Source organism: Lottia gigantea (genome assembly GCF_000327385.1).
Source record: "Lottia gigantea unplaced genomic scaffold LOTGIsca_3, whole genome shotgun sequence".
NCBI lineage: Eukaryota > Metazoa > Mollusca > Gastropoda > Lottiidae > Lottia > Lottia gigantea.
Genome location: NW_008708986.1, coordinates 5974078 through 5990032, shown reverse-complemented (window position 1 = coordinate 5990032; position 15955 = coordinate 5974078). Strand labels below are relative to the sequence as shown.

The 15955-nt window shown below is 33.2% G+C and overlaps 1 protein-coding gene across 1 annotated transcript; it reads right to left on the bottom strand.

The window, feature by feature from the left end:
- Positions 1-1638: 1638 nt before the first annotated feature.
- Positions 1639-14555, bottom strand: LOTGIDRAFT_228689 (hypothetical protein; the record flags this gene model as incomplete). The annotated part of the gene is made up of 17 exons (XM_009057398.1): positions 1639-1863; positions 2070-2328; positions 3074-3138; positions 3401-3635; positions 4487-5086; positions 5346-5744; positions 6155-6295; positions 8160-8378; positions 8576-8745; positions 9137-9370; positions 10307-10409; positions 10824-10939; positions 11754-11903; positions 12184-12306; positions 13504-13607; positions 13914-14091; positions 14492-14555. 17 exons carry the CDS (start codon positions 14553-14555, stop codon positions 1685-1687), a joined length of 3339 nt encoding a protein of 1112 aa, XP_009055646.1. The 3' UTR covers positions 1639-1684.
- Between the last annotated feature and the right edge of the window lie 1400 nt (positions 14556-15955).

Below are 15955 nucleotides of genomic sequence, written 5' to 3'. Positions count from 1 at the left end.
TTCAAATATAAGGTGGATCAGAAAAGAAAACCGATAACGCTTATAATTTCAGAATTTCATAAAGTCATAAAGTATCAAAGCTAATGCAATACTATATTGACCTCATAATTCTGGAGAGATATAACATCCATTATGAAGAAACTCGACATAAAATATTGTTAATTTGGTAAATATTGTGAAAACAAATTGACAATCCACAAAGTGATCAAATACTGAAACCATAGACATATTTGTCTGAATTGAAAACATTTGTCAAGTCTTATAAGCTCTACGGAATTCAGAGAGGTTTCCTTCCTTAAAGTGGTACTGCGACTTAGAATGAATATATAATTTAAGTTCTCGAAATGGTCAATATGTGTATATATCCATCAGCTTATAAAGTTACAGCAGAATCCCTGTAAAATCTGGAAAATTCATAAAACTAATTATTTATTGAAAAATCTTGATATTAAGTTAATTGCATATTTGTGGATAATTACTAAGTTTTTTGGATTTATTGGATTATATTAGGATCCTGTTATGTTATTTATAACACAAGGTATATTTACTGGTTCTTATTCGCCAAGTTTAGAATTCTAAAATTTTATGTTAATTCTAAGACGTAGTACCACTTTAAGCGATTAACCAGATCCTTATAGCCTCCAATTGCATCAATCTGATTTGCCTTTCCATGAATTCTGTTATTTCAGAAACCTAAAAAATCATTGACAAACTAATATTAAATATTATTATTACGTAATGCTTACCAGTTTGTGCATGTAGCCCATCCATATTTCTTATCGAAGTACAGTGTCTCAATCAAACGTTTTTATCTCCCTTTATCGTGTATTGGGAAGTTTGTATATCATGTAATTTGAGCAAGACACCACGCTGATGTAATGATCTGACTATGACGTTGGTGTTAAGATGCGTTTACTGAGTAATCCATCCATCCATCATGTTGTCAGGATACCGTGTAGATATACATGTTTTTTGCTGTGAAGGTGATTGCAATAGGTCAATAATATTCAGGAAACAGTTTAAAGAATTGAATTGAAGTTTGCATTAATTCAAGAACAATTACGTACTGCAACTGGGAAATTCTGTTCCAATGCTGGATTAATTCATTTGAGCGCAATAATAACTAAAACGTCGTCAATGAGGGTTTGGTTCATGTCGAATGCAATATATCTGATGGTTTGAATCGAAATCTTATGTACTTCAGCATGTGAAAACAACTGTGCAGTGTTGCACCCAACGGCGTATAGGAATGATATAGCCACAAATGGTTGAATCCAGTGGCAGTGGGGATACCCAGTACCCTTGCCCCCAATTTTACCCTATTTCATTTCTATCAAATGTATACGTTTTTGCCTTTAAATGGAAGTTAATAAAATCAATTCAATTTTTCTGATGCCATGGCCCTCACATAGGGCTAATTCTTTTGCTCTATTTTCACTCGAAAATAGCAAGATTTAAGCATTTTCTGGACCACCCAAACCCCCCACCTCCCCTTTAAAAAAATTCTCGCAACGCCACTGGTAGTATGTAATGAAATTGGGTGAAAAGTCGAACTTCAAGACCATATCCAAAAACTGCATCCTACATGGACGATCTTCAACAATCATTTAAACGTGAAAACATTTTCCACAAGATTTAACATCGTATCTACTAATTATATTATTAAAACAACGACTACACAGTTTTATGTATAACTACTTTGATGTTCAATACTAGAACTTGGATAAGTGATCTCTTTGTGAAGACGTAATATTGGTGGCAACGGTTTTTGTTCTTCCCAGTACCTGGCCACATGATTTAAAAACTGTCCACCATCTTCAGACAAATCATGAGCGTCTTTTTCACATTTATCTCTAGCACCCACTGAAAATAAACAAAGCATTTAAAGCTTCAAATAGCCCGATTTCCAGTGCGACGTCCCTCTACATGTATTCTATAAATTCAGAATCGTGATCAGTGAATAACATCAATGTTGCATTTGGTTCGAATTCTGGAAAAGCTAATAAAGTAGCGTTTTCTCATATTTATGATCGTAAACATGTTGATTTACGCTTCCACGTAATGCTTACCAGTTTGTGTATACAGCCTATCCATATATTTCTTATCTAAATACAGTTCTTCCAGCAGACGTTTTAGTCTCCCTTTATCGTGTATTGGAAAATGTAGTCTAGCCGAGCGAGGCGTCACGCTGATGTAACGATCTGACAATGACGTTGGTGTACGGCTTCGTTTACCAGGTATATTATGTCTAGGACTCAATAATCCATCCAAGTCTCTATCATGTTGTGGTCCTTTTACACGAGTAAACAAACTTGTAGCTTCGGTTTGCTAAAAAAAAGTCACAAAATGTAGAATTCATTCACAATATAATGTTAAGCTATATCAACGTCGTGGAATACACAGAATAAATCGGACAGCAGCCTGGTTTAAACGACAGCTCTTCAGATTTTGTTTCCTTTATTGTATGTTCGCTACCAATACAACCTATTCTTACGCTCAGAAAAAGTTAAGAAGTCGTGTTGGCTCAACTATTGGGGGTTTCAATTTCGTCAATCTCGAGATGGTACATTTCTATATGGTAGTCTCAAGAAAAGACGATTCGTCTTTTTATCTTTCAAACGCGGATAATTCTGGACACACGTGGATTTGAAGGCTCAAATTTCGAAGTTGACTATGAATGCTATTATTGATTAGTATCCCGTTTCTGAGACTAAGGTAACCTACGATTGGTAAAAAAAAATGACGAATTTAATAGAAATTAGATTACAATTTCGTTTCCTTATCATTTTTAGTTGGTCTCCATTGTAATCATTTCCACCAATCACAGCGCGTCGTGCAGAATCCATGTGTAAATCTCGACTATGAGTTGTGGGATAGCTAAACCCAAAGTAGAGCAAATTGACCAATGGGATTAGGAGACTGCCGATACTCTCTTGTATTTTGATTGGCGGGAGAGTGTGTGGTAATTGTCTATAGCTTGAAACATTACCAGTACATTGGTATAAATCCCGTTAGATTACAATAATAATAATAACGAAACGAAATCGCAATCTATTGAATATCTATATGATACCTTTTTATTGAGATCTTTGACAAAAGAAAGGTGACTTTTACCCTTCGATAACCATACTGGATATTCTGAAATTTAATGTAAAAATTGAATAATTTATGAAGAAACAAATGCAGTACTAGAAAATACCAAATACGAATATATCTTCTAAGTAATACCATGAAAGTCTTATGTCACTTGTGTCGTAGGCATGCTCTTGTTCAACATCCATGATGCTACGAAATTGCACTGTTTCACCTTAATGGAAACGAATCTCATCGAATCCTATCCAATAAGCACCCAAGCAATACATGTGAAATATATAAGGTTATAATATTTATGGAAACATACCGTCAGCACTGAAATCGAGGTGATTTTTCTCGGCGTTATATCTATCTAAACCTGACCAATATCCATCGTAACTCGATTTAGACCAACAACTAACAGATGACAGCTGGGACGTATACGATGGTTTCTGGAATTTCAAACTGGACATCTCTGAGCTCATGGACGGTAAGGTTATTGTTGATGGGCGTTGAGAACTTGTGGGACTAGATGAGTATTCGTTAACGTGAAGCAAGTGAACCTGGAAATTATAAACATAAAGTTTTTTACACGTGAAGAGTCCCTGTAATTTTCGTTGTAAGAAATAAAAAGAGAACACGAGAACACCAGATGCGTTTTCTTTTGTAGGGCTCAACACACAATTATTATTCTAAAAACCAGGGCTAACCTAACATATTTGTATCCAAATTCCAAATTAGATATGAATGACAAAGGGGGTGTCCTTGGAAAGAGTACTGAACTGCTGCAGAAAGAGTTACTGCTGCAAGACAGCAGCCTTGACTTCATTCAGATACTTTTGAGTTCCTTATGCACGTCTTACAGAATTTTGACTTCAGAGTTACTAATTAATGGATACAACAAGTGACTTGCATGTGATTGAGTAGGGTTGCTTTGACTTAATGGCGTCGAACTTCTATCTTTAGCTAAATTTGCTGTTAACAGTTGGCTTGCTTCTCTTTGGAGACGATCACGGTGTTTGTTGCGCTGTAAATGATAACCATGATTTAAAACAGTGGTTCAAAACCTAAGGGTATCCCCAAGAGGGTAATTTTGAATTTTTTTGTAGTTCTACTCAGCCAGGCTATATTCGTCGACATGAAAAAGATTGCAGGGAAAACATAAGAGACAAATCACGAAAATGTAAGGATTTATAGGAAAAAGGGAGCAATGCAATCGATCGGGATCGTGAAAGGGGTAATATTACAAAAAAAGGTTGAAAACCCCTGAATTAAAAGATAATACAAGGAACGGAGACGTGGTGAATTTTGCTCTAACGCTCGGGTTGTAAAGGTTACCATATCATAGAACAAAAGTACACTGAAATCAATCATAACTAACATTCAATCAACAAATAAATACGATCTTACATACCTTTGATTTCTTTCCTCTTGAAGAATAGGCTGATCGACTGGACAAGGCATCTGTTGAATCTGGATCATGAAAATTAATAGTCTTGAATTCCTTGCCGTTGGATCTAATCGAAGAACCATTTCTACGTTTATCATTCAGAAAAGAGCCATCTTTACTCCAATTACCAGTATTTTTTATCCCGTAATTATACCCATCTGTACTTTTATCATTTAGATCGATGAAATTGCTATCTGAGTCTTTATATAAATTTCTATTAACCTTTAAGCTAGAGCTAGTTATATGCGAATTATTCATGTTTCCAAAAATGTGATTTCCTCTTGATGGGATATGAGATGCCGACGAATTATTGCTATTCAATGACGTATCTGGATGTAAATAATGAGAACCGTTGGATGCCTTTGACAACCTAAATGATTCCAAATACTGAAGGTCGCCATACGTGTCTTCTCTTTGACAACCTTGTGGTACGGGACTATGATTATGATTCGCTGAATTTAATGCTGGCGTCGTTAAACGGGACTGAGAATGACCAAAACTGTGGATACTATTTCCTTCTATTGGTGACAATGAGTTGATTTCTTTATGTTCGTCATAGAACTTCTAAAATAAAATGTACAATATAGGTTGAACGGATGTAAACAATTTGATACAGACACAAATACAATCATTATGACACTGTGTTCTCTACAACACAATCTTCAACCTGACATTAATTGGTAACATGTTTACAGAAGCCAACAGGAATGAAGTCCATTTCTTATTGTAAAAGTACATTTTGACGGAATGTTGATGTGTAGATTATATATGCTGTTTCCTTTGTCATATGTCATGACTGATTAAGACAATTTAGTATACTTACAAATAAATCAGAAGCCCTTTTCTTAGAATCCGGTTCATCAAAGAATCCTTCGTCATCTAATGCGTGCTCTATTGATTTCTTATGACGATACTCTTCTAAGTAAGGTGTTCTGTCCTCATCTAACTGCTTCCGGTTTTCGTCTATTTCCTGTTTATCTTTGGATCGCTTAGAGCCCCCGGAATCAATGAACGTGTTGTTATATTTGTCTCCCCGTTTACGATTTCGACTTCCGTGCTTGGAACTTTGTTGATTTTCTATGTCGTCAACCTCATTACTACCCCTTAATTTTCTAGCTAAGGATTTGAATATACTGCCTCTTGATTTCTTAGGTTTTTCTACCTCATTTCTCTTTTCGTCTTGTCGTCGAGTTATTGGATTTGGAGATACTGGAAGTGGTGGCTACAATAACAATAAAATAACGAATTTGTGCCATAGAAAGCGGTTGTGTTTTTCAAGCTTTTCAACTTTTTATATAAGCGCAGAAATTAATTCAAAATAGATTTTCAATTGCATGCTATTTATCTCAAAATGTTTCGAACTCATAGAAAATTTAGGTTTAGTGATTTTACATTTGAAATACACCTTTCCCTCGTAAAAATTGAATGTGGACAGAAATTTTATTTTGCAAAAGAAAATTTGCATTTCTAGTTCAAAAACTTCCTAAATTAATAGGAATTTTCATCATCTCATGGCCACGTCAGTTAATGCAAAAATGATTGCCATGTATATTCTTTGAAGAAATATGATTGAAAACAAACTTGAAAACTATAAGTTTGCGTTCACATTTTTGTTAAACATATAAAATGTACCTGAAACATATAGAAACTGTTTTCTCTCTTTACTTCAGCATCGTGTATCTTATCACTAAGGTTATCCTCATACTGCTCATCAGAGTTATACCAGAGTTCATTATCAGAGTCAGAGTCATAAATATCGATCTCTTCTTCAACCTGTAAAATAGGTCATTATCAGACTTAAACAGAGTTCATTATCAGAGTCAGGGTCATAAATTAATATCTATTTCTTCTTCAACCTGTAATTAGGTCATTAGCAGAGTTCATTATCAGAGTCAGAGTCATAAATATTCTATCTCTTCTTCATCCTGTAATAAGGTCATTATCAGAGTCATAAATATCTTTTTCAACCCACAACTGAGTTATACTAGAGTTTAATAAAAGAGAATAAATCATAAATTTCTGTCTTTTCTTTAACCTACAACTGAGTAATACCAAAGTTTAATAGAAGAGTTTCCTTCTTCAACCAATAATAAGTCATTAGTTATTTTCGAGTTCAATATCAGAACCAAATTCATAGATATTAATCTCTTCATCAACCTACAATTGCGTTATACCCTACTTAATAATCCGATATAGTCCTAAATAGTGCTATCCTATTATAACTAAGAAGTGCAAATCATAAGAGTCAAAGTCATTAAAACAGTTCTCTTGTTCCAACTAAAGGAGATACATCATACACTAGAATATTGTACACATGTACCTAGGTCTTGAACAAATAATCTAATTGCTTACTTAGTTCACCTAGCCTATTAAAAAATATAAAACAAATAAGAAATCAGCATCCGTATCAGTCATTAGAAATTACAATAGCTGTTCATTAGACATAGTCAAGAAGTAAACAAACATATATATTATGTGACGTCACCCTTTGATCTCGGCGTACCATTATCCAACATAATGGTACTGGCAAACGGCCACGAGTCCAATATTGACATTAATAATGAACTCCAAATATTGGACTCTTGGTCCTTTGCCAAGTAAATGTGAACTGTTTTATAAATGTATTCACGATTGAACTTGGCTTTAAATAGTATGTGAACACTAGTTATAATATATATACGATTTGGGTGAACATATTGATCTAAGATATATTCTTAGAATTAGAATATTATTCTTATTTTGTCAGAAATAAAGCACTAAAGTCTCTTCATAAACAACACTAATGTTTTAAATTTGATACAGCCAGGAGGGGAGTAATAATTCCAATAGCTCGGTCATCCTTGTCACTAATTGCTTAAAAAATTTAACAATGCAAAATGTAAATCACAAAACGATGCCGTAAATGCCATGACAGTGGTTTATTTAGGGACCATAACAAATTCCTAGATTAGATCAGTTTTACAGGGGATCCTGATATATCAAGTGTCCTATTAAATCCAGAAAGGGCAGCCGAGGGTGCTCGCATGCCCTCTCCGTCAATGAAATCCTCACTACGCTACTGGACATGAATCTTGTATTTCGATTCTGAAATACTTAATGGAAAGGGGGAAAAACTGACCTGTAGACATACATATTCAAATTGTAATCCATGAGTCACAGTCCAGATATACGAAATTAATTAAGTAAAATATCCATTTTAATCTATATCCATATCATTTATAATGAAATGAACGACACAGCAATACGGGAATAATAGTACAGTATGTAAATCGAACAGATATATTTTTTTTATCTTCCCGACCGGACTTTTTGAAAGATTGTCTGTATTGTTAGGCATATGATTGGATCCCATGTCACCTATATTTTAGCACGTGCCTGAGTAGATGTAATTGTTTGTGAACTGTATTTTTAAGTTGGTTAATGGTCGAAAGCTTGTCAATACGTCTAATGACGTAGTACTCGGACCTTCGGTCCTCGTCCCACGATCATTATTAGACTTATTGACAAGCTTTCGACCATTAACCTATACTGAGAGCAAGTCAAAGTATAATCACTATCAACCATATTCAGTTGTTAGCAACGACAAAACATGACCATTTAATTCGTACAAGTGAACTAAGAAAGTGGACCATGTTACCTCTGTGCCGTCTGGAAGTATTCGCTTCTGTATGATTGTTCGTCGTGAAGATCTGCTTTTAAATGATTCACCATCTGCATCAACATGTACATCAACACCCAAACGACTTTTTCTGCATCTAAATGATTCACTATCTTCTTCGACATCGTGAGCATCAGCACCCAAACGGCTTCTTCTACTTCTACTGGATATTGGTCTTGTAGTTGTATCGCTCTGATCCTTATGAATAACAAAATAAAATAAAATAAATACTTCATTAAAATGACATTTTTCATCCTTTTCCTTTTTAAAGTAATTGCGAACTGAAAAATTGTACTACATGATGCAATGAATGTTAAGGATAATTTCCCAAACCAGAGACAGCAGTGGTTGTAATTACGCCATCACTGTCAAAATTTGATAACTTGAGAACTTACGACTAAGATTTTTTGACCGTGTTTATTAATAAGAAGCTTTCTTTCTATTGGACCAGGTCTGTATTTACCACTGTTTGGACGGTATTCCTCAGAGTATACTCTCAGTAAGTTATTTTGACCGTGTCCCAAACCAGAGTCTCCCGAATCACTACCTTGTGATTCTGCTCTATCTACAAAAAGGTTATATTATGTCATTCGTATTAGTAAATCCTGAGACAATATTCTGTACTTTAATAAGTGGGGATCTACTTCAAACTGGTTACAAACGGGTAGAGATTTGGAAATCTTCTAGGTATGACATGGCTTTGACATTTGATCGCATCAAAGATCACACTTAGGTGGAATAGAGTTGTGGGGATAGTGATGGCCATATCCCGAAAATCCCCAATTGTGTAGTTGAATTTTTTTTTGACAAAAACAATACCATGTTGTTCAATTGCTGCCATATCAAGAATAAAACTGTCGAGACGAAGCTTTTTGTTAATATTAGTTTTAAAAGGCAGGAATTTCGTATGAAAACTAGTACTGCATTAAATATTACCCATATTCATACAAAATTACCTCGGTGAGCACCTATCAATCTGACGTTATCATCATCACGTGATTGCAGACGTCTTTCTCTTTCCAAATCAAATTTCTGCTTCTGTTTCCGTTTGTTTTGGCGCCAAAACAGACAACACAGAAGAAGAAGTAATAAAAGTAGAACGAAGATGACACCAAATGACAGCCCTACAACTTCTGCTGTTCCTAATTCTGTTGGTACTGTTGTGTTTGTTGGTACAGTTGTAGTGATAGCTTTAATAACAAAATAAATATACAATTTAAGGTTATTTGGATGTTGTTGGATCTTAATTTTATTAATTATGTTTAAACGATTAATTGATATATCTCAAACCTTTAAAATTCAAAATTTGGCTTACTTGTTATTGACTACTTATTTTAATGATTTATTTTTACATTAAAGTAAAGAAAATATTTTCACTATTTAAATAGTGCTCAATACCTCAACTATAGAGCGATTTTTTACTCACACTATGTGATCTTCAGACGACCTTTTCATTTCCTGTTTATTTTTATTATTTCATTTAAAAAGTATATCAGTAAACAATGATTATTAAGGCATAACATTGAAATAAAAGAAACAATAATACCAAGGCAAATTCAGATAATGTAACGTTTCTTTAATTGCAATATTTCTTGACGTTGGAATAATTTAAATGGTATTTACTATCCAGTTGAAAGAATGTTATCATGGAAACGAAGAGTAAACAATTAATGTAAAATACACTTACGACACATCTCTGTAAGAAAGAAGAAGATAAATAAATTCATAACAATTAACATTTTTCGATTCGATTTTGACTTCTTGTTTCAAAGACATGCAATCTGAATCTAAAGTAGATCTCGCATGATAACTGTAATTTTGTTTATGTTCTGTTCTTTAATTAGCAGCATGCTTCAAACTGTGGAAGAACATCACTAGAAACATGCACTAATTTTAGCCATTTGGATTCCCATAAAATGTACGTTCGATGTCCAACACCAGTGACATTTGGTGTTCAGCAGGAATGAGAGCGAATCTCAGTTTGGATAATATTCTTAAACTTCTTCCCAATATCATTTTTGAATATTGAATTGAATATTAGCGATGCACAATTAGTCCACAAGATTTCCATAAATGGTTTAAAGATATAAATTTGAAAATAGGTAAACAATCGAAATCGTTATTACCTAGAGGTGACATCTGGTAGAAATCGGAAGTTGAAGAAACATTCTCAAAACATTCCTTTGGATTCCCGGAAATCTCCATTTTACCGTCGACCATATTGATAGTCTACAACGAAAATTGTGACATAAATTTGTTTTTTTTTCTTTTTGAAGAAATAAATTTATTAAAATGTGTGAAAACAATGGTCTTTTATCAGCAATTTGTTGTTGTACAATACTTGTATAAATTAACATGAAAACCAAATAGAATCTTAGAAGAAAGGTGGAGCTTAGATATGCTACAACCAGTTCATTTTGATGTTATTGTATGCCTGAAGCTCCACCCCTTTTAACAAAAATTTTATAGAAAAAAGGTACCGTGATCAATGCCATAAGTTTAAGTTGTCAACAATTCAAAGGCGCAATTGAAGTTAGAGGTAGTTTTCAAGTTATATTCGAGCAAAAATATTCGTTAGCAAATATAGTCGCTTACATATAAAGAAAAAAAATAGAATTCTTGCAAATTCTGGCACCAACTTACCAAACATGTAAACCTGTAGGTATCGGAAGCGTCTAATGTGTTGTCGTTATTGTAAAGTGTAACGTAATTTGTTCCATTATTTTGCACAGAGTGTACACAGTTCAAACTACCATTTTCTGGGTAAAAAAAAATGCATTACATGGTTACATTTCAGGACCTCAATTTTCCATACGTGATATCGAGATGATGTGAACATATCTTCGTACATATCCCTCTGGTTTCTTTTGTATCAATAATTTGTCAAGTATATTTCAGCGTATCAAACCATCAATTTTTACAACATCTGAAGGTTTGTACGTCGCTGGCATATGACCTTTAAAGACTGTTAAATAATGGCATTGATTTTAACGATTTTCACGTGGTATAATATTGGTAAAATTTAATTAAACTAATTGAAGACTATCATTGTCTAAAATCACCCATATAATCTAAGCATTACGGACGATTATTAGTCTTAGAAGAACGAAGGCAACGATTTTTAATGACAGCCTTTTGGACACAAATTATAACGTTGCGTTACTAAGGTGTCTTTCTCAGCCAATCGAATGTGGCGCGTGTGTGGGTCTTGATTTCTGACCTTGTATCGACTATGAATCCCAACTAGAACGATGAGTGGGGTTCACTGATACCTATTGGAAGTAATGAACACAATACTTAATGTCAAGTCATAATTTTGGTCGTTGATGTGATCCTTGTATACAGTAGCTAGTCAATTGGTAAATAAGAATGCCTAAACAACCACCGACCGGTGAAATTTTCTGTAGCTCCCCTGGTGGACGGTATAGATACTCTCTGTTTTTATTTTGATACTTCATGCATACCTGGTTAGAAACCAAAGATGTTGAGCCAAAAGAATTTTCCACCACACTTGCCAATTAAAGCTAATATATCACCATTCCCAAACAAAAATAATTGAATAACGACACTTACCGGAATAAAATGGCTTTGATGAACAATTATTAGAAGAAACTTGAAACTTGGTAACATCAGAGCACATATCTACCTTAAGTGAACAGTCACTTGTTTCGTCTACATATTTTCCAAGCAATTCATTTGGACAAACAGTAACTGGGGTAGAATCTGAAAGAAAAGTCAAAACCCAGCATGTTATTAAAGATTGTATATCACATTCTGGGACCGTCAGGTGTCAGGAGTAAGTATCGATATTTATCTTTAACCCAATCGAAAAATATCAATTATGACGATGGTAGTTTACAGAAAAGACTGTGTGAAATCTGTGTGTTCAGATGGTAGGCTAAAACAGTTCTAATTCTGTATGATGACAAAACATCTTATGCTTAATAACTATTTATATTCCTATCAAATTTGTCATTGCCTACATTTAATGCGTAAAGGTTACCTGATTTTACGAGTAAATTATATGTTTGTGGTGGATAAGGTACATGTCTGTTACAAATAGTATAAATATCACTAGGTTCGGTATCTCGAAACACTGATCGGTCTTTAGTAAACTCATTAAGATCTGAAATATAGCAAAATATCACTAACACAGTCTGTGTTCCAGAGCATTTGAAGAAACAATTAAGACTCGTACCATAACAGTATATTAATAAATAATATCTCAATTTGAATATGAACTCCACTCTAAGCATTATGGAGGGAGTCGTTCATATGTACATGCTCGTAATTGTGATACAACCGATGTCACTTTGTTAGTTTGTAGTAAAAAAGTAAGTAATAAGTCATCGTCACAATGCCAAGCCATTACGAACTTCGTACGATTAAAATTACGGCTAAAACCAAAACCTTATTATCTGTGTCTTTTTACCTAAGGCAAAATATTAAACTATTACATTTGACCAGTACAATGTCAATCGTTTTATGTCTGATATTATTTTTATTTTATTTTTTTAGATTATAATTTAAAAGAAAATCTTTTTTTTTATCTGCCTTCATTTTTCCTTGGGATATTCTCAACTCTTATGTTTTATGTAACAACGTAAATAGTTTTGTTAGACTTGGAAACATTAACTTTTATTAATTATAACATTTTTATTAAATTAAAACAAAAAAGAAATTTTTTTTTATCTGTCTGTATTTGCCCTGAGAGATATTTTTCACTCGGAAACACGGAATGCAGTCTGTGTACACAGAGCGATGGCATCGTGTTTTCAATATGACATATTTTCAATAATCATGGCATGGTAGATTCTAATCGATAATACGAACATCAAACAATTAATACATGCCAAATATGGAATAAACTTAAATTACATGTAATTGAAAAAATATTTAAGTAGACGATTTTTGTGTGCAACAGTAAGTACTCTTACTTTTCATCCAAAGGCTTTTCCAAGGGTTCGCCGTCTCAGAAACGGGAATTTGTTTAGCTTAGCTAATCCGTTAAAGTGTTCACAGAATATTATTGAAATTTGAGCCTTCAAATCCATGTGTGCCCACAACTATCAGCGTTTGAATCTTAAAATGACGCCTTTTCTTCAGACTCTTCTCATATAGAAAAGGCATAAATATAAATAGAAATAGATATTTCTAGTTTGAGGTATATTTGAAGGGATAATGCGATTTTCGTGCAATTCTATGACTGCTGGAGACTAATTACAGTTAAACAAGACCAAAATGAACGAGACAAAGACGAAATGGTGATCCATGGTCTTTAATTGACGTTTGTAAACTCAGTTATATATAAATGCATGCATACCTTCTATACCGTTAAAATAAACTATCTTAGTTGTTGAAATATCACTCATACTCCAACAAGTATACATTCTGAGTGGAACCTTTCCCGAGGTAAACACTGGCGATCTGAAATTAAGATCTAAAACAATACCTTAATTCAATAACATTTTGTCATCAACTAATGATTGCTTTCGTTTTACGTGAATCTTTAATATATTTATAATTATTTATTTCAAATTATTATTATTTGAATAAGCTCTTCAATAAGTACACGTCAAACTATCTTAACACATGACGAATTGTGACAAGTGAAAATATTTGAAATTCTGAAGCAATTTTGAGAAAGTATCAAAAATGTTCCATTCACGGCCATTTCTCGATTTCGAGTGTAGAATGCACAATTTAACCTCTTATCTCCAGAAAATTACGTACCTCAAAAGATACAGAGATTCATTTTTCATGAAACAATCTAATGTCTGTGGACATTTTTCCGCGCAAGAATCTGGAGGTATCGCAATTCCTGATAAGGTGGTCGAATTGAACGTTAATGATCCGAGGGTCGAACTTGTCCAGGATCCTCTTAATTCATTTGGTAACTGACACTGGCTATCTGGAATTGAAATATATTATAATGCCTTTTACGCTGAATTGAGTTTGGTCTTTTTTTCAATATCGTTGCATTAAACAAGAGTGAGAAGTTATAAAATTCTATTCTTTTTCGCAATACATGTACTTCAATATTCCTAACAAAACGCAAAAGAAAGGGAAAACTTATTCTGAACCATTGAACACAAATTAATTAAAATGACTGTCAAAATACATCAACAATTTATCTTAGCAGAACACAATCACAAATTGCATTCAAATTAAATGGAAAATCTAGAATTACGTGAACCACGGATGTCTCGACTGGAATCATAATGGTGAAAACGCGAATGCTATTTGATTCCATTACAGAGCCAGCATCATCAAGAAAGCTATTTATGTCTTTTGAAAGATTTTAAACTTACCACAAAATGCAGTGAAACTAAAGAAACAAATTAGGTATCCGTAAATTCTACTACCAAAATACATTTTTGAATAAGTATATCATATAACATGTGATTCCAATGAAAGCGACAAACGTGAATTAATTTGGCCACAAATCAACGGTATGTGTTGAAATACTTGTTTACGGACTGGACATCTGAATAATGGTCATTTAATGTGCCTGTTATTTATACTTGTCAAAATAATACAAAACATGTTTTTGGTCATTCATGCTTGTAATGAAAAGAAAGGGGAAAATAACGGCCCCTTGTGACACACCACTTTTTGTTGTTACAGAATAGAAACAATGATAAGGTCAACGCATACCTAATTTTGGGTCTTTCTTATTCATGATAAAAGCAGTCGAACAAAAGAGGACATTTCCATATTATTATTTCATCTAACAAAACACATCAGAAATATCTTGTTTTGTTTGAAGGTCGGAGTCAATAATAAATCTCAGAATAAATACTTTGCTTACAACTGAGACATGATTAAAGAGAATTTCATCAAAATCGATATTATGATTAGGAATACAAGAGTGTATCATATATAAATTTTTCATAACATATTAGCCCCATTTTACATTTTGTCGCATTATTCGCCAAGAAAGTCGATACATCCGGATAATGCAAACATAAAAATAATATTTTACATAGTTTCAAAAATTTCCATGAAATCATTCTGTATAGGGTATCTGATGTATTACGATTGTAATAAACTCTTTATATTACACGACAAATATCAGATAACATGCCAAAAAAAAAACTTAAACTTCTGATTAAAAATTTAAACTTAGTATAGATATCACTTGTTCCGTCTCTGAAAAACAAAATTAAGTAAACAAAAGATTATCGTGTAATTTAATGGCGTAAATTAACGAAAATCTGGTAAAAGTTATCTCCCTTGAAATGAAATCCATAAAGTGTTTAGGTTACTTATTTACCTTGTAAAACTATCTTTGAAGGATTGGAGGTGTAAAAAATTCAATGCAAATTTGTTGTAAATTGAAGCTTCAAGGCTTAGTGTGCGCAGTACATAAACCATTGACCATTACTTGCTCCATGTATAATCTTTACTGTTTAAGCTGATGGAAATAGATACGTTTCCATGACAATTTAAATTAGTTGTTGATACGGCAAATCACATATTTATCTTTATGATTACTAAAAGTTATGTCAAAATTGATTTTAAGCCATAATCTATTGGATTTACATATCTAGCTTATTTTAAACTGTACTTTTATGAACTGGAGACATTTAAAGCATAAATGTCTAGGACTCGAATAATTTCCAAGGGGATAACAGACAGTTCATTCCCTTTTTGTAATGTTGAAATTTGAAATTGTAATTGTATTCTACTATTCTTTCAAAATGTCATTTTCCTTGAGATATAAATTCATATTGGGTTTTGATTGTATCTGACAAGATTAAAGATCCACGGTA